Below are 25,553 nucleotides of genomic sequence, written 5' to 3' on the forward strand. Positions count from 1 at the left end.
ATTCTTGAGCTTCCCTGGTAGCTCAGACAGTAAAGAATCCGCTTACAATATGGGAGATCTGTGTTCGATCCCTGAGTTGGGAAGCTCTCCTGGAGGAGGTCATGGCAACCCACTCCAGTATTCTAGACTGGAGAATCCCATGGACAGATGAGCCTGGTGGGTCCCAGTCCATGGAGTACCAAAGAGTTGGATGCAACTAAGTACAGCACAAAGTAATGTGGCTCAAAGCAAGTCATCTGTTCTAATGAGTAATGTTTTGTATGGCCAATTCTAATATGGAAATCTGTCATTCTTTTGCAGCTTTAAAAACAAATACCCATGTAGAGAATTGCTCTAGCTCTGTGAGTAAATTCATCCTTTTAGGCTTCCCTTATACTTGGGGAATTGGGATCCTCTGTTTCTCAGTGTTTTCTGGGACATATATTCTGACACTCATTGGAAATCTGTGCATTATTTGTGCTGTGAGGTGCGACCATCAACTGCAAACTCCAATGTACATCCTATTGGCCAATTTTTCCTTCCTGGAGATCTGGTTTATCACCTCCACTGTCCCTAATATGCTAGTCAACTTTCTTTCTGAGACCAACACCATCTCCTTCTCTGGCTGCTTCTTCTCCGTGGGCACCACTGAGACCTTCTTCTTGTCTGCTATGGCCTTTGACAGGTACCTTGCCATCTGCAGGCCCCTTCACTACCCCACTGTCATGCCAGTGCAACGCTGCATCAGAATGGGAGCCTGTTGCTGGGTATGTGGCTTCTTGTACTTCCTCTTGCCTTTATATCTAATCTCTCAACTCCCCTTTTGTTGTCTCAATAAAATTGATCACTTCCTATGTGACCCAGGACCCCTTATAAAGCTGTCTTGTATGCCAGCTCCTGTCACTGAGATCATCTGTGCCATCTGCAATTCAGTCCTCATTTTCTCCCCCTTACTCTTCATTACTAGTTCCTACACCCTGGTGATCAGAGCTGTGTTTAGGGTACCCTCAGCAGAAGGCCGGCATAAGGCTTTCTCTACATGTGGCTCCCATCTGTCTGTAGTGTCTCTGTTCTATGGCTCTATTATGGTTGTATATGTGAGCCCAACAGCAGGCAATCCAGCCGGGATTCAGAAATATGTGACTTTGTTTTATTCTGTGCTAACTCCACTGTTCAACCCCTTGATCTATAGTCTCCGGAATAAAGAGATGAAGGAGGCTCTGAGAAAATTATTTAAGACTGTGAGATTTAGGCAGAGGCCTGGCAGAAATCTCTGAAGAACTTGTGTTTGCAACTGAAATATATGTGGAATAAATGATTGAAAGTTTAGCATTCAATTGAATTAACCACATTAGACAAATATATTTGGGGGAGGGAGAAGAACATAGTCAAATGTAATTAAATGTTTATTAAATTAACTGTGGCCATCTGTCCATTTTTTTATGGTTTTAGAAAATTTACATTAATAGTAAAATTTTTTCATATTCAAATAAAAATAATCAAAGAAAAAATAATCAGTCATCTTCCTGGCATTTAGACTTAATACTAGCTAAAATTCTGATGTTACCATTTCAGTTATACATGTAAACACAATAATCAAATATTTATTACTAATATTTCTCAGGTAAGTCAAAAGTCATGCTAAATTTACAAAACAACATTTAAATTTTAATTTCTATGTCAATATTAAAGATGTGACAAAATTAATTAACCTCTTTATAAAAGTTCATTTATCATATTTGTACTTCCCACTTTCTCACCAAGATTTAGTTTAAATACTCAGAATTTGGATCCAGATGGTTGCCATTATTTCTCCATTTAAAATAATTTTTAAAAATAATTAAGATTATAATTCTCTATAAAATAAACCATATACTGCCTTTTCCTGATACATCATTTGTGCATTCTACAAGCTAGAGATAACAGCCAGTGACCCTCAGGTATTGTTGTGATTACAGAAATTGCTAGATTTGCTTTGTTAGCTATGTCAAGAGCAATAGTGTCTCATACTGTCAGCCAGAATTTTCCTCATTTCATGAAAAGACCATGAATCCATTAGTTATTACTCCCCCATCCTTCCTCTCTCCAGTCCTTGGAAACAACTAATCTACTTTCTGTTCTATAGATTTACTTATTCTCAAAATTTCATATAAATGGAATCATATAATATGTGTGACCTTTTGTGACCAACTTCTTTCACTTAACATCATGTGTACAAGATTCATTTTTGCTGGGCATGTTTATCTGTACTTTATTCCTTTTTATAGCTGAATAGCATTTCTTAGTATGAATATACCACACTTTGTCTATTCAATAGTTGATGGACGTTTGAGTTGTTTCCATCATTGGTCTATTGTGAGTTACACAGGAACAAGTATTTGTGTGAACGTATATTTTCACTTTGGGGGGGTTTACTCCAGGGCGAGGAATTGCTGTGTCATATGTTAACTATTTAACATTTTGAGGAACTGTCAGACTATTTTCCAAAGTGACTGTGCCACCTTTACTATCATATCAGCATAGTGTGAAATGTATGGGGTTCAGTTTCTCTGTATCCTTACCAACACTTGTTTGCTCTTTCTTTTTTTTGTCCTTTAGCTATCTTTGTATATATGAAGAGGTATCTTATTATGGTGCTCACCTGCATTTCCCTAATGATAAGATTGTTGATTATCTTTCAGTGTGCTTATGGGCCACTTGCATGTCTTCACTGGGAAATATATATTCAAATCCTTGATGATTTTTAAAACATTAGCCTATTCATCTTTCTAATTCTCAACTGTAGAGGTCTTTACATATACTCTGGATATAAGTCACTTATTAGATAAATAATTAGCAAATATCTTTTATCAATCTGTGAGTTACATTTTTACTTTTATGATTGCCCTTTGAAGTTTTGAATTTTAATGAAGTCCAACTTATCTTTTTAACTTTTATCACTTGTGATGCTAGTTTCATATCTAAGAAATCTTTGCCTAATCGAAGGTCACAAAAGGTACTACTATGTTTATTTATATATTTATTTTTTGTTATAGATGATTTTTCCAACTTTATATACATTTTATATTTTAATAGGTATTTGTTAAGAGCGGAGATCAAACACAAACTCCAAATCACTACTTTAAAATAAAAGTTTCTCAAGTATTTTATGGCATATCCAAATCTGTCACAAAGTTTATGGGGCAATATGAATCACAGCATGCTTACTTATTTTTTGTTTTGCCATCTTGATATTCCTGAAAAGATTGCTTTCTATCACACATTTTCAAAAGGAATCTATTTGATTATGTCCCTGAGATCATAAAATCTTGATCTAATCATTTTAAAATAAATTATTCATATAATTTATAATTAAATAGTACCTTTCAGTGACATTTCAAGCATTATTTAGGGTAGGAAAAAAGAATGAGAAATAAATTACTTATATAAAAGAAAATAGGCAAATTGTGGAATATGGAGAATTAATGAAATGACTATAATAATTAATAATGTGTGGTAATAGAGTTCTTTTCTTTAAATCATATAAAATATCAAATTGTATAGGAAAAAGACTTACTACGGCTAAATAGTTAAGAAATTATAATAAGGGCAATTTTGATGGTGACCAAATTGCAGCAAAACATGTGCTTATTAATGCAGAATAAGAAGGAATTACAGTGACTATTCGACTATCCATTCACTTCTTTCACATGAGGAAATCCTTCGGGGTAAAAGAAGACACGGGAAACACACTAAATTCCTTAGCGACTAGACTCCAGGTAAATCCAGTAATCCAATAAAGGTATTTTCCTGGAAAAAACAAAGACTTCATCCTTTAAATCTTCCTTCAGAATGTTGCTGGTAAAGGATTGAAAGTGAAAAAAGGTGTAGTTGCTCAGTCGTGTCCAACTCTTTGTGATCCCATGGACTCTAGCCCACCTGGCTCCTCTGTCCATGGGACTCCCCAGGCAAGAACACTGGAGTGGGTTGCCGTACCCTTCTCCAGAGAATCTTCCTGACCCAGGGATTGAACCTGGGTCTCCCGCATTGCAGGCAGATTCTTTACTATCTGAGCCACCACTCTAAAAAGAATCTAGTACTTATCTAGGAGGCATGGCTTTCTAGAAAATATCATGTAAGTTATACAGCTCTTGGGAATTTTACAATTTAAATGCTTCCAGTTGTGTAAAGAAACTTACGAAATTCAATTAGAAACCTAAACTCTGTGGTATGCGGTATGTCCTTCTGTGCCCAATATGCTCAGTAACCTCTCTGAAACCAACACCATCTCTTTCTCTGGCTGCTTCCTGAAGTTCTACTTATTCTCCACGGGCACCACCAAGACCTTGTCTGCCATGGACTTTGACAGGTACCTTGCCATCTGCAGGCCCCTACGCTACCCCACTGTCATGACGGTACGATGCTCTGTCAATATGGGAGCCTGCTGCATGTGTTGCTTCTTGTACTTCCTCTTGTCTGTTCACCTAATCTCTCTGCTCCAGTTCTGTTGTCTCAGTAAGACTGATCTCTTCCTATGTGAACCAGATCTCCTTATAAAGTTGTCCTTACGCCAACTGCCGTCACTGAGATCATCTGTGCTACCTGTAACAGTCATCACGTTCTCTACCTTACTCTTCATTACCAGCCTATACCCTGGTGATCAGAGCTGGGTTTAGGGCCCTCTCAGAAGATAGGGTTTAAGGCCTTATCTACGTGCGCCTCCCATCTGACTGTGACGTCCCTATTCTATGGCTCCATTGTGATTGTGTGTGAGTCCAAGAGCAGAGAATCCAAGAGACCCAGAAAAGTCTGAGTCTGTTCTATTCCATGTTAACTCCATTACTCAGCCACTGAATCTACAGTATATCTCTGGAAGAAAGAGATGAAGACAGATCTAATAAAACTACTTAGGACTGTAAGATTTAATCAAAGGCCTAAAAGAAATCTTTGAAGAACTTGCATTGACAGCTGAAATAATATATGGAAAACAAATAATTAAAGTATTAATATTCAACTGTATTAGCTGAAGGAGAAAAATAACTTTCAGGAGGAGGAAGAACTAATTCAATGTAATAAAATGTTAATAAAGCTATGCTTATTTGTTCTTTTATTGGAGAAAAATTTGCATTAATAGTAAAATTTTCAGGCAAAAGTAATCAGACAAGTAAGCTAATAGTCAACTTGTTAGCATTCTGATTGAATGCTAGTTAATATTTTGCTACCAATATCACACACATATGCATACAATCTATCTTATACTAAAATTTATTACAAAATTTTTTCAAGAGAGTCAATAGTTATTATACATGCTAATTTTACAAAACAACATTAAATGTTATTGTGTCTATTAAAATATGACAAGCTGTATTCACTTTCTAATGAAAATTGATTTATTATAATTATTCCCAGTTTCTCAATGAGACTTAGTGATAATTTTCTTTAGATCTAGATGTTTGCCATTGATTTTTATCCACTTTATATACACTTAATTTTAAGAATTGTTTTTGATAGTGTTCTATTTAGGCTAAGCCATGCATTGCCTTTTTCTAACATGCCATTTTTGTCTGCTATAGGTTCAAATGAAATGGCTAGTGACTCCCAGGTACTGTGATGACAGAATGTGTTAGATTTGTTCCGTTAACTGTCCCAAGGACACTAGTGTGTCCTACTCCCAAGCAGAATATTTTCATCCCATAAAGAAACCTTCTTCCCAGTAACAGTCACTCCCCACTCTCCCTTCTCTCTAATCCTGACATCCACTTTCCATTTCTGAGTATTTGTCTATTCTGGATGCAGTATTAATGGAATCATATGATAACTTGCCTTTGGTGACTGTTTTTTTTTCCTTTATCACAATGTTTACATATGTTGTAGCATGTGTCATTACTTGATTCCTTTTTATAGCTGTATAACATCCCATTGTATAGACATACCACTTTTGTTTATCCATTCAATAGTTAGTGAATATTTGAGTTGTTTCCATTTTGTGGCTATTATGAATAACGCTGTTGTGAATAGTTATTAGTAAGTTTTCATAAGAACATGTTTTCACTTCCCTAACATATATCCCTGAGAGAGGAATTGCTGGGTTATTGGTTAGCTCTATACTTAATATTTTCAAGAATTGTCAGACTGTTTTCCCAAAAGACTGCATAGTTTTTCTATCACACCAGCAATGTATGTACTTTGGATTTCAAATCTCTGCATATCCTCACCAGCACTTGTTATTTTTTTCCTGTTTACTTTAGCCATGTTGGTAGGTATGAATTGGTATCTTATTGTGGTTTTTATTAGCATTTTCCCTAATTGCTAATGGTGTTGATCATCTTTTCATGTGCTTATTGACCCTTTGTATATCTTGGTTGGAAAAACATATACTCAAATACTTTGATCATTTAAAAATTATATTATTTGTCTTTTTATTGTTGTGATATAAGTTGATAATATTTTAGATATAAGACCTTTGTCATAGATATGATTTGCAAATATTTTCTTTGATCTATAAACTGTTTCATTACTTTCTTAAAATGTCCTCTGAAGTTTTAATTTTTATGAATTTCAATTTATCTACATTTTCCTTTTTCTAAATTTTTAAAAATTTGTATATGGTTTGCATACAGTATATTTGTTTCAGGAATACTCCATAGTGACTCATCATTTACATTTCCCTGGGTAGTATGATCATTTTAACAATATTAATTCTTCTGGTCCATAAGCATGATGTATCTTTTCATTTGTTTTTGTATAATAGTCTTCAGTTTTTTTCATCAATGGTTTATAGTTTCCAGAATACACATTTTTTTTAAACACATGTATTTCTATGTATCTTATTCTCTTTTGTGCAGTTTTAAATGACTATTTTCTTAATTTCTCTTTCCAATGATATGTTATTATTTTATGAAACACAATATGTTTCTATATAGTACTGTGTGTCTTGAAACTTTACTGAATTTATTTATTAGTTCCAGAGTTTTTTGGTGGAGACTTAAGGATTTTCTGTAGATAGTATTATATCATCTGGGATTTTCTGTAGATAGTATTATATCATCTGCAAACAGTGGCAGTTTTAATTCTTCCTTTCCTATTTGAATTCCTTTCATTTCTTTCCTTGTCCGATTGTTGTCATTAGGACTTCCAATACTATGCTGAATACAAGTGACAGGAGTGGCATTCTTATTTTGTTCCTGATCTTGGAGGACATGATTTCAGCTTTCCACAATTGAATATAATGTGAGCTGTGGCCTCGACATATATGGCCTTTATTATGTTAAGGTGTGTTTCTCCTATATCCATTTTGCAGAGTTTTTTCCATAAATGGATGTTAAATTTTGTCAAAAGTTTTTTCTGTGTGTATTGAGATGATCGTATGGTTTATATTCTTTAATTTAATAATGTAGTAAATCATTGATTTGTGGATAGCAAACCATCCTTGTGTTTCTGGGGAAAATCTCACTTCATCATGATGTATGATGCTTTCAATGTGTTCTTAAACTCAGTTTGCTAATATTTGCTGAGAAATTTTGCATTTGTGTGCATTAGTGATATTGGTTATAATTTTTTGTAGTGTTTGTCTTTTTTTGGTGTCTGAGGTTGATGCTAGCCTTCTATAAGGGGTTAAGAAGTGTTTCTTTCTCTTCAATTTTTGAAATATTGTGAGAATTATAGGTGCTAACTCTTCCTTAAACTTTGGATAGAATTCACCTGTGAAGCCCTCCAGCCCTAAAATTTGCTGAGATATTTTTAATAACTGATTCAGTTCTATTACTGGTAATCAATTTGTTCATAGTTTGTATTTATTCCTGATTTAGTCTTGGGAGATTATGCATTTACAGGCATTTATCCATTTCTTCTAGGTCGTCCAATTTATTAACATATAATCATTCATAATACTCTCGTATGATCCTTTGTATTTTTAATGGTATTTGTTAGCTTTCATTTATGATTTTATTTATTTATGACTGCTGTTTGTTTCTTGATGAGTCTGGCTAATTGTTTATCAATTTTGGTTTTTCTTTTCAAACAACCAGATTTTACCTTTATTGATCTATTTTTTTCAGTAGTTATTTCATTTTTCCCCCATTCTGGCATTTATTATCTTCTTCCTTCAACTAACTTTGCATTTTGTTTGTTTTTGTTTTTCAGTTACTTTACTTGTAAGGATTGATTGAGATTTTTCTTGTTTTCTTAGGTATTCTTATACCACTGTAAACATTTCTCTTTAGAATCATTCATCCTACATCCCATAAATGTATTTTTAACTTTGTTTGGGCTTCCCTGGTGGCTCAGAGGTTAAAGCGTCTGCCTCCAATGCGGGAGACCCAGGTTCGATCCCTGGGTCGGGAAGATCCCCTGGAGAAGGAAACGGTAACCCACTCCAGTATTCTTGCCTGGAGAATCCCATGGACGGAGAAGCCTGGTAGGCTACAGTCCACAGGGTCGCAAAGAGTCGGACACAACTGAGTGACTGAACAGAACAGATCAAACTTATTTACTTCTTTTATTATTGATGTATAATTGCTTTACAATGTTGTATTACTTTCTGCAGTACAAAAAAGTGAATCAGCAATAAGTATACATAAATCCTCTCTCTCTTGAATCTCCCTCCCACCCCTCTACGTCATCACAGGTTCCATAGATTTTGATTGCTATGTTTTCATTTTCATTTTCCTCCAAGTTTTTTTTAGTGTACTCTTCTATTTCTTCAATGACCCCCTTGAAAATTCCATGTGTGTGGTTTTTGAAGCTTTTTTTTTTTTTCTTTGTAATCTCATGGGTCATGGTCAGAAAACATAGTTGATATGAATTCAATATTTTTGAATTTGTAGAGACTTGTTTTGTGGCCCAAAAAGGTGATCTATCCTAGAGACTATTCCAAGTGCACTTGAAAGGAATGTATGTTCTGTTGCTTTTGGATGGACTTTTCTATGTATATCTATTAAATCTAATTGTCTAATATGTCATTTAAAACAAGTGTTTCCCTATTAGTTTTCTGTCAGAATGATCTTTTCATTGATAAAACTGTGGTGTTAAGCTCCCCTACTATTACTGAGGATTTTATTTTTCTTTCTTTTTGTTTGTTTATATTTGCTCTATGTACTTGCATGTGGGCATGCCAAGTCCCTCCAGTCATGCCCAACTCTTTGTAACCCTATGAACTACAGCCCACAAGTCTTCTCTGTCCATGGAAATTCTCCAGGCAAGAAAAAAGGAGTGGGTTGCCATGCCCTCCTCCAGGGGATCTTCCTGACCCAGGGATCAAACGCATTGGCAGGCAGGTTCAGTTCAGTTCAGTTCAGTCGCTCAGTTGTGTCCGACTCTTTGTGACCCCATGAATCACAGCACACCAGGCCTCCCTGTCCATCACCAACTCCAGGGGTTCACTCAAACTCATGTCCATCGAGTGGGTAATGCGAGATGCCTATATTTACAATTGTTAATTCTTTGATTTTTCCCTTTGTCATAATGCAATGTCCTTTTTCTGTCTCTTGTTATAGCCTTTGTTTTAAGGTCTAATTTTGTCTGATATAACTTTTGCTATTCCAGTTTTTGTTTTGTTTCCATTTGCATGGAATACTTTTTTTAACCCCTTACTTTGTGTGTGTGTGTGTAGATCTGAACTGTGTCTTCTTAGGCAGCATATAGATGAGTCTTATTTTTCTTTATCCATTTAGCCGTTCTGTGTCTTTTAATTGAAGCGTTTAGTCCATTTACATTTAAAGTAACTATTAATAGGTATGTATTTATTGTCATTTGTTAATTGTTTGGGGATTGTTTTTATAGTGGCTTTTGGTTCCTTTCTTCTTCTACTCTTTTGTGATAGGATGATGGTCTTCATGTTTTGTTTGAATTCCTTTTCCTTTTTTTGTGTATGTATCTATTATTTTTTTTGGTTTGTGATTACCATGAGGTTCATATATAACAGTATTTTCTATACAGGTATATTTTGAGTTGATGATTTCTTAAGTTTGAATGCATTCTAAGCACCTTGCTTTTTACTCCCTCACATTTATGTTTTGTTTTTGACATCATATTTTTCATCTTTTTGTATTATGTCTGAATCCCTTAATTACTTATTATAATTACAGACACTTTTACTACTTTTGTCTTTTAACCTTCCTAATAGCTTTAAAAGTGATTGATCTACTTCCTTAACTATATTTTTGTTATTATCAATGAGAGTTTTCCTTTCATAATATTCTTATGTCTATTCCTGGATATTTATTTTTTTGCTTTGTTACTGTTCAGTTGCTATCTCATGTCCAACTTTTTGTGACCCCATGAATGGCTGCATGCCAGGCTTCCCTGTCCTTCACTATTTCCCTGAGTTTGCTCAAACTCATGTCCATTGAGTCAGTGATGCCATCCAACCATCTCATCCTGTCACCCGCTTCTCCTCTTGCCCTAAATCTTTCCCAGCATCAAGATCTTTTCCAATGAGTCAGCAAGGTTAGTGTTATGAACTCTTAGCTTTTGCTTATTGGTACACCTCTTTATCTCTTTTTCAAATCTAAATGATAATCTTGTGGGATAAAGTATTCTTGATTTTAAGCTATTTTATTCTATCTTTAAGAATATCTTATAGAGGTATTTTAAAGCTTAAAAGACATAAAATTCTTACCACGTTTCTGGTTATACAGTGTCAGTTCAGTTGCAATTAGTACTGTTTTGGAATGATATGTCATTTGTTTTTTACATAAAAGTACAATACAAGAGAAAAAAACCCAAAATAGCATATAGTAGGAAATCCTAAAAAAATATTGATTTTGTAAGTAATTGGGGAGGGATAAATTCATGACTATTCCTAAGGCCTTAAAATAGGATTCTGTCATTTTCTGGACATACATTAGGCAATATAAAAATAAGATGTTAACTGAAGAAAATGTCCACATAGAAATATGATAGTTTCTACCAAGTATCTATTTGAAAACTACCCTACCTATCTGAAGGGCTTCCCTGATAGCTCAGTTGGTAAAGAATCCACCTGCAATGCAGGACACCCTGGTTCAATTCCTGGGTCAGGAAGATCCATTGGAGAGGGAAAGGCTACCTATTCCAGTATTATTGGGCTTCCATTGTGGCTCAGCTGATAAAGAATCTGTCTGTAATGTGGGAAACCTGGGTTTGATCCCTGGGTTGGAAAGATTCCCTGTGCAATAGAAAGGCTACCCACTCCAGTGTTCTGGCCTAGAGAATTCCATGGACTGCATAGTCCATGCAGTTGCAACGAGTTGGACACGACTGAGTGGCTTTAACTCCTATCTGAAAGTACAGGAATCATGAAGACCTGGGGGAGAGAGTGCGTTTTATCTTAGAGTCAGTCTCTCATCATTGTGAAGACAAGAGGTAGAGAACCGTAATTCATCACTGAAATTCTCCAGATTATTTTATCAGTATTAAGCAGAAATTAAGATAACCAAACACAGAACACACTGGCACATTTATCCTCTGAATTGTTTTCCATAAATAGTGCATATTAAGCTACAACATTGAACAAGGATTTGTGAAAGTGTTGAATATAAATGCTTTCTGTTGTACAACCAGGCCACTTTACACCTTACTAGACAATAAGAATTGTCTTCAAGCTGTCAGTTACATAGTACAGTGAGAAATGCATTATTACTTAGGTATATCATATATTATATATGCAAATAGATTTATTATCTCTATGATAAAGTATTATGTACCTATTATTACTCCAAAACTGGCATCTGAGCAGTACTACTTTGAGAGGGAAAATATACAGTTTAATTACCACTCAAATATAAATTCCATTCTTAATGTTTTCAAAAGCTGTATCTTTTTTTTAATTTTTATTTAATAAATGGTACAAAGCACAATGCCATAAACATTAACAGTTAAAATTTCACCAAATGAAAGAAATACTATAGAATACACATTGCAAAAAGCTACATTAAGTTATTTTACAACTGACTCAAGCTGCAAAAAGAAAAAAAACCCAATGCCATACCTAAGTTATCCCTCTCTCAAAATAATGCCAAAATAAGGCTGTATCTTAAAGAAGTTAAATAAAAAGTAGGAAATAGAAAAAAAGGAATAAAAGGACACATTTGGAGGAAGAAAGTATAAAAATAAGTAAAATTCATTCAATGTCTTTTGAATCATTATTACTCTTTAATTCAAGTTAATCAGTCCTCCTCATTGGTCAAAATGATTTGTTTTGATATCACAGATATTCAATTTGTAAATGTCTAGCCACAGGCTACAGTGGTCATAACAGTTCTATAAATTTACTTTGTTTCTAGGAAAAGAACATTTCTTATGACTGCAGAAACCTGGCCAGACTTCAGATAGCGACTCTTCAGTTTTGACATAACTGCATTCATTTCTTTATTGCTTAGAGTATAGATAACAGGGTTTAAAATGGAAGTAAAGATGGTGTAGAACACCGCAAGGACTTTGTCAACTGAATAACTGCTGAAGGGCCACACATAGATGAAGATGCATGGTCCAAAGAAGAGTGTGACCACAGTGATATGAGCAGTCAGTGTGGAGCGGGCCTTGGCCGTGCGAGCAGAAGAGTGGCTCCTAACTGTGATGAGTATCACAGTGTAAGAAAGAACCAATAGGAGGAAGGAACTCAAAGACAGAAGGCCACTGTCTGCAACTATTAGTAAACTGATAACATAAGTGTCTGTGCAGGCCAGTTTGGTCACTAAAGGGAGGTCACAGAAAAAGCTATCCACTTGATTAGGCCCACAAAAAGGCAAGTTAACAGTAAATGCCAGCTGGCTAGTAGTATGGATGAAACCCACACACCATGGAATGAGGACCAGAGTAATACACACACGCCAGCTCATGATTGTCGTGTAGTGGAGAGGTTTGCATATGGCAACGTAACGGTCATAAGCCATGGACACAAGGAGCACCATTTCACCACCAGCAAATAGATGAACAAAGAAAATCTGGGCCAGGCAGGCTTCGAAAGAAATAGTCTTGTGCTCAACCAGAAAGTCTGCAATCATTTTGGGGGTAGCAAAGGAGGCAACACATATATCTATAAAAGAGAGGTTTGCAAGCAGAAAGTACATGGGGGTATGAAGGCGGGAATCTGAGGTCACAGTGAGGATGATGAGAAAGTTTCCCAGTAGTATTGCTAGGTAGAGCAGTGAAAATATTAGAAACAAGAAAGGCTGGAACTCCTGGGAACTAGATAAACCCAGCAACACAAACTCAGTCACCCGAGAATGATTTGTCTCATTCATTGACTTTGCAAAGGACTTCTCTTCAGTCACTTGAATAGGAGAGAAATAGAAATCAGTGAATGAACTAACTATGATTTAATTTTCCAGTTCAGTTAGAGGGACTAGTTTCTACTCAAATGTACTTGTAAGACCTCAGTTCAGTTCAGTCGCTCAGTCGTGTCCGACTCTCTGCAACCCCGTGAATCACAGCATGCCAGGCCTCCCTGTCCATCACCAACTCCCAGAGTTCACCCAAACTCATGTCCATAGACCTCACACATGTCTAAATAGAGACAGTGATCTAGTAATCAAAAGGAGAACAGAGTCAGGATGGGATATTGAACCAAAAGTTTTCTAGAAGAGGAGGGTGGTGGTTGGCAGGTTGGTGGAGAGAATTTCAACCAGCTGATTTATTAATTGCTTAAGTTTAGTAAGTTAAGTAAGCTAATTTGCAAATGAGATTTACAAGTGAGTGTTATAAATAAATATCTGAAAAGCTGTTTATATATCTCAGAAATCCACTATTATTATCTACAGAGACAAAATGTCATTTTTTCTTCACTAAATAAAATAAGAACTCTTAAAAAGAGACAAATGTGTGAACTGCTACAAGAAGGAAATACATTTTCACAAAATTAATGTGCAAAAGACATTAAACACGAAAGAGTAAATGCTCTATTTCTCTATTTAAATGAAGTTGAAAGACAGATGAACAAGTCTATAGTATTTGAAGCTAGGATAGCAGTTTTCCTTGATGGGATTAAAGGGACAGAAGGAAACATTAGAGGGGCTTTTGGATTACTAGTAATGGTCTGATTTTGACTCAGTTGAATGGCTTCTTAGGATGTCCAGAAAAAAGGGGACTTTCTTTTTCTTTCCCTTGTGGGTTCTAAAAACCTCCTCCTGCTGTAACAGTTAAAATTCTTTTCTCATTGCTAGTAAGATAGTTTGGGGCATTGGCTTCTTCAGAAACAATCTTTCACAACTCAGCATTAGTGGACGATGATTGTATATTTTATGTCATAAATCATTGAGATTTGCATAATAAATGAATATTTTCATCTTTTCAGTTTTTTCTCTTATGATAGGGGGCTATGGACATAAGAGGAAGAAAGTTTAGCTTTCTCATCTTTGCTCCAACGGGGGGAAAAAACTGTGAAGGATAAACATATAGATTATATCTATTTCCTCTTCTGTTACAGAGTAGCTCATTGACCTCAGAAAAGCTCTTAAATCAATACCTCCATTCTTAAGAATGCAGGATGAAGATTTGGGGCAAACAAAGTTCTAAGTTTTTTGCAATATAAATCCATTCTTATTTTTAGTAAACTTATTTATAATAATTTAACTGTCCATTTTTCCCAGAACACTGAGCTAGGTAGGATGGTGATAGAGCAGTTAGATTTAAAACTTTCCCTCCTGAAAATTCTTTACTAATATTATAATCCCTACTCCTTTTAAAGAAGGTGATGGACCTTCTTTTTCTATGAATCTCCAGTACATTCTTTATTAAATGAAATAAGAATAGCTTTATCACTTAATAAAAAGATACTACTTTTATACCCAATAAAGTACTATACTATAATGGAAGCATAAACCTATTGGGAAAATATTCTACGTTAAGATCACAACTGTATCTTCAGGCAGCTGTATGGCATTGAACAAGTCATTTAATTGTTCAGGGCTCATTATTCTCAGAAATAAAACATTGAGAATAATGTTATCCTGAAAGAGACACTGGAAATGTTTGGTAAAAAAAAAATTCATGAATGATAAATGTTTAATCAAGTGTAGAAACCATGTATATGTGAGCATTCTTAATAATGTCTTATTTCATATCAGAGTATTTTCTTTCTTACAATAATGCCTGTTCAAGGATGGTGTTATCTAACTTTTCAAAGAACAAGTTTACTCTACTGGATGGGCTCATGTAAATTTTTTTTTTTAATACTTTAGAGTGAATTCGTGAAATCATAGGAGTTTTTGCTAGGTGGCTTGCAGATTCCTCCATTTCCTAAATATTATGAAATAAAGCCTCTCTCCAATACTTTTTATTGTTGAAATATTCTGCCTGATAGGTAAGATAAAGTAGGCATGAGTATAATTTACAGATGCCAATAAACTCTACCAGCTTAAAGTTAGAGTTAGAAAGAATATCAGAAACTTTCTTGACTGTCTACTTTTTCCATGCTCTTCTCCTTTCCTGTTCCCTCACTGTTGTATGGTCCTCAGAAAGACACAAATAAAATGCTGCCTCTTATCTAAGATAAAATGAAGAGTGTGCACACATCTTTATCTATGGTCATTAAGTCTTGGAAAGGATTTAGTTGTCAGGCACAATTTACCAAGAAAAACTGACATGGCCCTCAGATGATGAGCCATAAAACAGCTTTACTTCTAAAGAAGGTTAGGAGGCACAGTGCCTGAACCTGGGGTGGACTTGTCTCCAAGGATGTGGGACAGGGCTGGATGCTGTATCCTGATAGAAGCCCTTCGTAGCTGGGGGAGCACTTGGAGCTCTCAGGAATCTGAGAGTGGTAAAAGAGGTAGTAAAAAGAAGCAAAGAAGTGATGAAAATAAATTTTCAAATGTTGTGCAGAATTTAGCCTAGTTGTTGCTACATTGCTTTTCTTTATGATAGCAGTAGATAAGGAAATATGTTGGCAATCACAGCAATTTGTAGAGACTTCTAGAAATAAAAATCAATAAAACTTCACTAAAGGTCACATAAAGAAGATTGAATCCTGACCTACATTCCAGCCACATATCCTTGGGAAATGTGACCTTCCAACATAGCCTCCAGAGATATGAATGGAATTAATCAAACAGTTAAAATATTGATAACCAGGAGGAAGTCAAAACATTCCAGATATAATTTTTCATGTAAGCCTTCTTTTTATGATCAGAAAGCATTTCAGTCAGAAATATTAATCAAATGCACTCCAAATTTTATTTTTTGGAAACACAATCAAGTATAGTTATTTCCATGAAATTTAGATCTGTATAGTTCCTGAATTGTCTGGAAATTTAATCATTTTCTCAAAATAATGCTTAGAAAAATTTTAAAATTCTTCCTTCTTTTCCTACTCCCCTTAAAGTACATATTAATTTTTCCCTCCTCAGAGATATGTATGATCTTCATATAATTGAATCAGACATTTTATCCTGTAACAATATAATAGATTTAACCATATTAGTGGAGCTTCTCCGATGACTCAAGCGGTTAAGAACCTGCCGGCCAATGTAGGAGACATGGGTTTGATCCCTGGATTAGGAAGATGCCCTGAAAAGGAAATGGCAACCCACTCCAGTATTCTTGCCTGGAAAATTCCATGGACAGAGGAGCCTGGAGGACTACAGTCGATAGGGTTGCAAAGACTTGGACATGACTGAGCACACAAAAATGAAAACATTAGTGATAATATTCTCAAACATAGGCATCATATAGGAAAGTGAAAGTGAAAGTCACTCCGGTACACTTTTTTTTCACAATTAAGTACATAGCAGGTGATTCTTACTTTCATTAGTTATTTCTATCTAATAACTATATCTAGTAGCTATAAATGTATTTTATATCTACTAATATTTTCTTGACTTGAATAAGCAAACCATTCTAAATTATAGGCTTTAAAATAGCCTGAAAGGCACATCAAGAAAAGACATCCAAAGGTATCATATGATATAGACAGAACATTAGCCTAGGATAAAATCTTTTCTACTTCTTTTCCACTATCTTACCAAACTTTAGACAAATCACACAACCCTTCGGGTACTCAGTTTCTCTTTGAAAAAAGGAGGCAGATGAGAACTATACTTATTTAACCATAATAGCCTATGATTCTCCGGCATTCTCGTGGCTGGTACACAGGGATGAACCAGAGGGATGGTATAGGGAGAGGGGTTCAAGATGGGGAACACATGTGCACCCGGGGTGGATTCATGTCAATGTACGGCAAAACCAAAGCAATATTGTAAAGTAATTAGACTCCAATTAAAATAAATAAGTTTTTTAATTAAAAAAAAGAAAAAAGAAAATATCCCCAGAGAGCAAATTGCTTAAATGTAAAAAAAAAAAAAAAAAAATTAACTGGTTACACTGATGGAAACAGTATATATGGTTAAAAAAAAAAAAAGAAAAGATAAAATCATGATGATTTCATCAAAGAAATTTAGGCATCAATTACTCTGCAGGGTCAGGTATTCAGATATTTGTTAATAGATAAAATGGACACAGAACCTAAGAAGATCCAAGAAGAAGGTAGAGAAAAATTGTCTTCTCTGCTCTTCTGACTGAATAAAGAGTCTAAGGCAGCACAACTCCCTCCTTGTGCTATGCCTTGTAGTATCTACAAGTGAAACAAAATTTTGCAGAAGCCTTTACAGAAAGGCCAAAATAGAGACTACAGGTCTTCTAAGACTTCACTCTAACCATTTACACTCTGAAACATCATTGACTTCAGCATACAGATAGAAGGAAAGCCTTTGCAATGATTAGAAACTAATTGGGGATTTGACATTAGGAGATTATAGTAATGAGGGATGAGAGATATGTATGCTGAACATAATAGACACTCAGAGAGAAGGTTTGGGTAGAGGGCCAAGGGCAGGCATGGGAGCTGAAGAGAGAAGAAAGCCCGAGTTTTATAATGTTACACAAGGAAGTGTTATCACTCATTATCTACTGTACAGATTGTCTTATCTCTAAAAATTTCCTGAAACTTATTTTATATAATATCCATCTCCCCAACAGAATTGTCAGTTACTTTTCAAAACAAAAGCAGTAACTAGAATATCCTCTCCATATTGACTTTACTATTAAGTGTTACAGACCAGGTCAATATAATATTTTTCATTGTTTTTTGATAATTTAGATAGGCACATGTTAGTATATATAAATAATCTTCTTCCATTTATTAGCTTAGAAAATAAGACGAAATAATCTCCAAGGATATTTTAATTTCTTTAAAATTAGAAATGTAGAGGCAGTTGTGTAATGGTAACACGTGAATTTCAGAAAAATCGCTCAAATTTCTTAGAATTTCCTTAGAAAGTCCATCAGCATTTTAGTTGATGAATTATATATTTTCTCACTGCCAATAAATCTCAGGCATAAAAATATTTTCAGACTGCAAAGCCATCATAAAATAAATTTTCCCTCCTGGTTTTAGGTGAAGTTTGATACTTCTAGAATGAATCAATGGAACTCTGAGAACATGAGTAGGCATAATTCTTACTGTCCATAATGTATCTTATAAAAGTTACTTTCCTATAAGATTGAAAGCAAAATGCAATAAAGGACAGCAATTCCTGTCTTCATTCCGGGTAAATTTTGATAGGCAGTAAATACAGACTGAAGTGAAGTCCTCAGTCGTGTCCAATTCTTGACCCCAGGGACTGTAGCCCACCAGGCTATTAGTGTCTAAATATCCTTTGACTATAAAGTGTAAAAGGAGCAAAGAAGGCATGGATAATGGTTATAACACACTTCCCTCAATTCGTCAAATTTTAATCCTGTTCCTATCAGGGCTATCCCTAAACCAGTGCAGTAGGAGTGTCTATGTTATATGCAGAGAGAAAAGAACAGAAATTTGCTTCTTTTAGATGGGGTTTCCAGTTTGAGACAACAGTGACTTTCTTTTGCTGAATTCCAGTTGTCAATTTTACATCTAGAAAACAGCTTACTATTTATTTCCCTATTCCAAGCAAACCTGTTCAAAATGTACTTATGATACTTACACGTTCTAATAATTCTCCCAGTCCTTGTTTCTCTGATTCTTCTAATCTTCCATTAACCTGTGAATTTTCATGTTGAATGCATTTTCAATAGACTCTTGACATGATTTTAAATTGGTCTCTGCACTGAAATGTGCTAAGCCTCTCAGGTTCTGTGCCAACGTAGTGCAGGCTCTGCTCCTCTTTCTTTCAATCATATAATTGCAGTATCCTAAGATATGACATTTTATATTACCAGGATGCCAGGAAACTGATCTCATTGGAGAAGTGAAATATCACCCTTTATAAAACTGTGAAGTCATCCTGCAGTGGGAATAATTATATTTTACATAATAATTTTAACAGTGAAAGAAAAAAAACTTCAACCAACTAAGTGGTACATATGAAAACAAAATGTTGTTTGATTATCACTCAAACTCCTGAGTAAGCTTTTTGACCCCCAACTTTCTGACTATCATTCGAGACATCATACAGTCTTATAAATGATCACCAACTTTTGGGAAGGCTTTCTCCAGTCACAAGGAGCCCACTACTTTGCAAGACAGTTAGTTTGTTGTTATCATGTTCAACTGGTTCTACCACCTATAGTTGAAGAAATCTCCTCCTTCAACATATTTGTACTTCAAATATTTGAAGATGCTTTCATTTTTTCTCCATGACAAATCTTCTATTTCCTGGACAAATATGCCTGTAGTCTATTAGACCATATTTTAGATATTTTATATGTGTTCCATCCCTGACTGTCTTCAGAGATTCTGCTGTAATTTATAACTGGTCATTTTTAAAGAATGGAAGATGGGATTCTGTACCATTCAGCAAACTCAGCTTTCTGTATACTCTAGTAAAAGTTTTACATGCATGAGGATACATGCACAATGTCGTATGTTAAAATATTTTCAAATAAGAGGATAATCTAAGTATTTATAAATGGGGAAATTAAAAAAATATAATATTTTAACACAATGGCATACTGCCAACAATTAAAATTGAATTTTATATATGAACACTAAGAAAGTTTAAAAATGAAATGACACAATTTAAATGATTTCACAGGCTTAAATAATTATGGACAATAAATGTTCCAAAACATCCAAGGAAGTGATAAACACCAAATTCTGAGTAGTATTTGAATGGAAGATAAGAGAAATAGTCAGGAAGTAAGATGAAACTTTTTTCAACTGGATCAGTGATATTACATATACTTTTAAAGATCTGAAGCAGCTATGGTACAATAAAAACATTTGATATCTATGGAAGGAAATGTAAATGCATTTAAAATTTTTTCCCTATTCTTTTCTTTATGTCTTGATTGTTTTACATTAAAAGTGGCCCTCAGACTGTTCTGTATGTTACAAGTCTGATGGATAAATGAACTTATGTATTTTTCAAAACTCATAGACATGTAAATAAGTGTTTAATTTTAGTAGCAAGCATAAACAAATAAGCAAACAAGCAGAACATCAACCAGGTTGTACGGGCATCCCTCCTAGAATTCAGAATCTGAAAAACAGCTCTAAGTCTATTAGAAATGTATGACATAACTGCACTGAAGGAGGAAGGGGGAAAAGGAACCACCCTACGTAACTGGAGCATTCCAATTTTAACCTGAAAGTTTAAGTTAAAAATAATTATACATTAGCACTGTACTATATTTGGTAAAGTTGTTTCTCAGGGAGTATATATTACTAATTCTAAAACTGACTTGCATGTATGCTGAGGCTGAGCAAATACATAAATGTGGAGTGGAGTGACATTCAGCAAGATGGTCAGGGATAAGGTCCTCAGCTTGACTGGAAGCTTTTCTCTCTCAGGTATTCTGAATAGATCGTCTCACTATTTCCTGGTCTGCAATGTTTCTGCAGAGGAATCTGCATATAGACTTATAAGAATTCCCTTTTATGTCTTGAGTATCTTTTCTCTTGCCATTCTCAACATTCCCTCTGTCTTTAACTTTTGACAATTTGATTATAATATATGTTAGTGAAGATGTCTTGATGTTCAACTTATTTCGGTTCTTTAGGTATCATGGAAATGGATGTTCATTTTCCTTCTCATATTTGGGACATTTTCTGTCATTATTTCTTTCAATAAATTTCCCTCCCCTTTCTTATATTACAAAGCTATAGTAATCAAAACATCATGGTACTGGGACATGTGGTTCATCAAGGGCTTCTAAGGAAGATCAAGGCTCAGTTCCTATAGTGGTAGCCTGATCATTAATTAACTTCTCATAGGTTTTTCTTCTATGTCTTACTGTGATATGTTTTTGCAGTCTGCATTATTAACATGAGTTTGAGCAGTTAATGATGAGTTTAAGCTCTGGCAATTAGTGATGGACAGGGAAACCTGGAATGCCTCAGTCCAAGGGGTCACAAGGAATCAGACATGACTGAGAGACTGAACTTACTGACATTATTTAGCTCCACGTATTAACTATGTCATCTATTCTAGTTAATGCAGTGACTCCCCCTTTTTGGGCTGCTTGTCTATTAACATGAAAATCCCAATGTGGTCAAGCAGTTGGCAAAGATTTGGCTCAGTGGAAATCATAGTGTATTTCTCATTAGTGTTGTTCTTCTGGCAATCAGAATCTTCAGTATAGCAAAGCCTGGAATTGCAGTGGCAAGAAGCAAAAAATTCATAAATAGGTCACTAAGAATGGTGGAAAGAGGAACATTCTTATTTCTACTCTATATTTTTCAAAACTGTATATTGAAAGTTGATAACACAATGTTACAATTAACTGCTAGTTCAGTGCATACAGGTTCCCTGGTGGCTCATTGGTAAAAAAAACAACTACCTGACAATGCAGGTGATATGGATTTGACCCCTAGGTTAGTACGATCCCTTGGAGAAGGCAATGGCAACCCATTCCAGTATTCTTGCCTGGGAAATCCCATGGACAGAGGAGTCTCATGGGCTACAGTCCATGGGGTTGCTAAGTCAGACATGACTGAGCACTCAGCACTCAATGCATATATCATATGTTAAAGTTCATTGTTTCCAAGTAGGTATAATCATAATGCTAGACTCTTTTCTGGGCATCTGATTGTACGTTCAATTGTTCTTTGAGCCTGGAATTGTTCAGGAAAATTGATCTCATGGTCTTGTGTCTATTGCTACAATATTTGTCAGAGTAAAATCTGTTGCACAGGTAATCTTTGTAGAATCCTAAATACATAAATCAGACCCTTTCTGAGGCCTTGGATAGTGATCTTGGAAGAAGAACTACAAGCAGAGAGAGAAAATTCATATCTAGAGTAAAATTTCATTCCTGTAAAGACAATTTACTACCACCTGTGGAGGAGGAACTGATTGGCAAGTTCTCAATATCAATCTCTTCTACTTACAGGTAAAGTTTTAAGAGTAGTTGTAGTCAAAAAGCCTTCATGAAAGGGAATCCAAAGATTCAGAGTATATGTTGGTTGCTTAGTTGTGTCCAGCTCTTTGCAAACCCATAGACTGTAGCCTGCCAGGGTCCCCTGTCCGTGGAATTCTCCAGGCAAGAATACTGGAGTGGATATCCATTTGCTTCTCCAGGAGATCTTCCCAAACCAGGGATAGAACCCAGGTATCCTCATTCCAGGGAGATCCTTTACCATCTGATCCATAACCTAAATTCCAGCTGATTCATGTCTCTGTTATGTAAGTACTGGGGGGATACAGAACCAAAGTGGGCTAATAGATTACCCTTTCCCCAGACCTTAACTGCCTTCTCTATGGAGAATGGCATATAATGGACATTGATGTAAAACTAGTGAATGATAGAAATTGTGATTTTTTTAAATGGTGGGAAATCCTAGTCACATAGTCACTTGTTAAATCATGGTCAGGAACTTAATTCAGAATAAATCCTGATAGGGTTCTACGATCTGCTTTCCAAATGGTGGATGGTGCTCAGTTGTAGAGTACAAAATTTTCCTCCAGAACCCTTAGAGTTATCATTGATGCTCATCTATTTGATCTTGCTAGTGAATCCCATAATGACCTTGTATCTTGTGAATACTTCCATTTAATTGGAATTCATATGACCCAAATGGCAGGGAAGTTTACAAGGAAAAATGGAGCTGGTGGAGGAACCCCTTGAAAACTAATAATCCAATGATAAGTCACCAAACAAATGACTCGGAACAGTATTCACAATATTCTCCTGCTATTGCAGGAGAGTGAACATAAAATGGCAAAACAGAAAGTTCACGTCACTATTCTTCCAATTTTGAAAAGTTGTTGTAAAACAGTGCATTGCCTTATTTATACACAGTAAAAATAATTCTGTTCGTTGTGGTATAAACAATACTTTTCCAACCAAAGAAGGCCCCATGTATTTACAGTTTATAAAGTTAAAGATATTGTACCGTTGATATCACATCAGTAGCTCTTTATCTTAAAACAAATTTAAATTTTAAAAATTAAGGAGGAAAGGATGTCAAAAAGACAATAAACATAATAGAAAGAAGAAAAGACGAAAATTGCTAAGGTTTCTTGTATTTTTCATTATCACCATTAACCTTTACTTCAACTTAATCAATGCTTCCCACTGGTTAAAATGATTGGTTTTAACATGACAGTGATTCCATTCGTAGGAGAAGGGGACTACCGAGAATGAGATGGCTGGATGGCATCACCGACTCTGTGGACATGAGTTTGAGTGAACTCCGGGAGTTGGTGATGGAGAGGGAGGCCTGGCCTGCTGTGATTCATGGGGTCGCGGAGAGTCAGACACGACTGAGCGACTGAACTGAACTGAACTGAACGTGACAGTGATTCCATCTGTAAATATGTAGAGACACAGCTACAGTGTTAACAGTCCTGTGAATTTACTTTGTTTCCAGAAATACGATATTTCTTATGACTGCAGAACCTGGCCAGACTTCAGATAGCGACTCTTCAGTTTTGACATAGCTGCCTTCATTTCTTTATTCCTTAGAGTATAGATAACAGGGTTTAAAATGGGAGTAAAGATGGTATAGAACACTGCAAGGACTTTGTCAACTGAATAACTGCTGAAGGGCCACACCTAGATGAAGATGCATGGTCCAAAGAAGAGTGTGACCGCAGTGACATGAGCAGTCAGTGTGGAGCGGGCCTTGGCCATGCTAGCAGAGGAGTGGCTCCTAACTGTGATGAGTATCACAGTGTAGGAAAGAACCAACAGGAGGAAGGAACTCAAAGAAAGAAAGCCACTGTCTGCAACAATTAGTAGGCTGACAACATAAGTGTCAATGCAGGCCAACTTAGTCACCAGAGGGAGGTCACAGAAAAAGCTATCCACTTGATTAGGCCCACAAAAAGGCAAGTTAACAGTAAATGCCAGCTGGCTAGTAGTATGGACGAAACCCACACACCAGGAGATGAGTACAAGAATAATACATACACGGCGGCTCATGATTGTCATATAGTGAAGAGGTTTGCATATAGCAACATAACGATCATAAGCCATGGATACAAGAATCACCATCTCGCTGCCAGTGAAAAGATGAACAAAAAAAATCTGGGCCAGACAAGCATCAAAAGAAATAGTCTTGCGTTCAACCAAAAAGTCTGCAATCATTTTGGGGGTAGCAAAGGAGGCAACACATATATCTATAAAAGAGAGGTTTGCGAGCAGAAAGTACATGGGGGTATGAAGGCGGGAATCTGAGGTCACAGTGAGGATGATGAGAAAATTGCCCAGCAGTATTGCTAGGTAGAGTAGTGAAAATATGAGAAACAAGAAAGGTTGGAGCTCCTGGGAATTAGAGAGTCCCAGCAACACAAATTCAGTCACCTGAGAGTGATTTGTCTCATTCATTGACTTTGGAAAGGACTTCTCTTTAGTCACCTGAATGTGAGAGAAACAGATAGCAATCAGTGAACTGAGCATGGGTTTGATTTCCCAGTTCTGCTTCATACCCTAGGACTCTAGTTTCTATTTATATTTGTATCTAAATTTTCACATATCATCAAAGATCATATAGAGAGCATGACAACACTATTCAAGAAGGATGGAGGGGAGAGATGTTCAACCACCTGGCATATCCGATTACATCAATTTAACAAATGGAATAAACTAACTTAAAAATGAAATTGAGTATCTGAAATTTTTTTGACATTACAGAAATCCAGTCTAAGAATCTACAGAGACTAAATCATTTTTCTGCAGTAAAGAACATAAATCCTTTTTGAACTGCTAACACAAAGGAAGATATTTTCACAGACTTAATGTTGACCAAGACAGTTAGATACAAAGAGGTGTATACTGTGCTAACCTTTTGAAATAAATTTCAAAAATAGGTAAAACTAATCTCTAGGGTTGAAAAAGCTTCAATAATGATTATCCTTAAAGGGAAATTGGGGACAGAAAGGATAGGAAGGGCCTTCTGAACTGCTGGTGATGTTCTGTTTCTTGATGTGGTTGATAGTTACATAGGAGTATTCACTTTGTGAAAATGTATCAAGATACATATTTCTGCTCCATGTGCTTTTGAGTGTATGTGATATATATTCAAAAAATTAAATAGGAGAAGAAAAGATGGCATTACATTATGTGAGAGAGTTCATAGGAACTCATTGCCTTGAATAATTAAATCTTATTCCTTTCCCTATTGAGTTGCAAATTATCTCAACTAAAATGCAAAACCACAGCAAAACTTAAAGATCCAGAGTCTATTGTAAGTCTTC

General features: G+C 35.5%; 1 protein-coding gene and 2 pseudogenes across 1 annotated transcript; 1 reads left to right on the plus strand and 2 right to left on the minus strand.

Moving 5' to 3' along the window:
* Positions 1-491: 491 nt before the first annotated feature.
* Positions 492-1,122, plus strand: LOC148776722 (olfactory receptor 11H6-like; annotated as a pseudogene).
* An 11,084-nt stretch (positions 1,123-12,206) lies between these two features.
* On the minus strand, positions 12,207-13,247 carry LOC129562797 (olfactory receptor 4K15-like). Its single transcript, XM_055436237.2, has one exon. The coding sequence runs from the start codon at positions 13,179-13,181 to the stop codon at positions 12,207-12,209; it is 975 nt and encodes a 324-aa protein (XP_055292212.2). The 5' UTR covers positions 13,182-13,247.
* Positions 13,248-23,739: 10,492 nt separating this feature from the next.
* On the minus strand, positions 23,740-24,783 carry LOC148776723 (olfactory receptor 4K15-like; annotated as a pseudogene).
* Between the last annotated feature and the right edge of the window lie 770 nt (positions 24,784-25,553).

The sequence above is a fragment of the Moschus berezovskii genome, chromosome 9, assembly GCF_049115385.1.
Source record: "Moschus berezovskii isolate FMDL1 chromosome 9, NW_MosBer_1.0, whole genome shotgun sequence".
NCBI classification, from domain to species: domain Eukaryota; kingdom Metazoa; phylum Chordata; class Mammalia; order Artiodactyla; family Moschidae; genus Moschus; species Moschus berezovskii.

What these genes read in the sequence shown, in the direction of transcription:
- LOC129562797 (XM_055436237.2), bottom strand. Translation starts at nt 13,181, where the DNA reads ATGAATGAGACAAATCATTCTCGGGTGACTGAGTTTGTGTTGCTGGGT.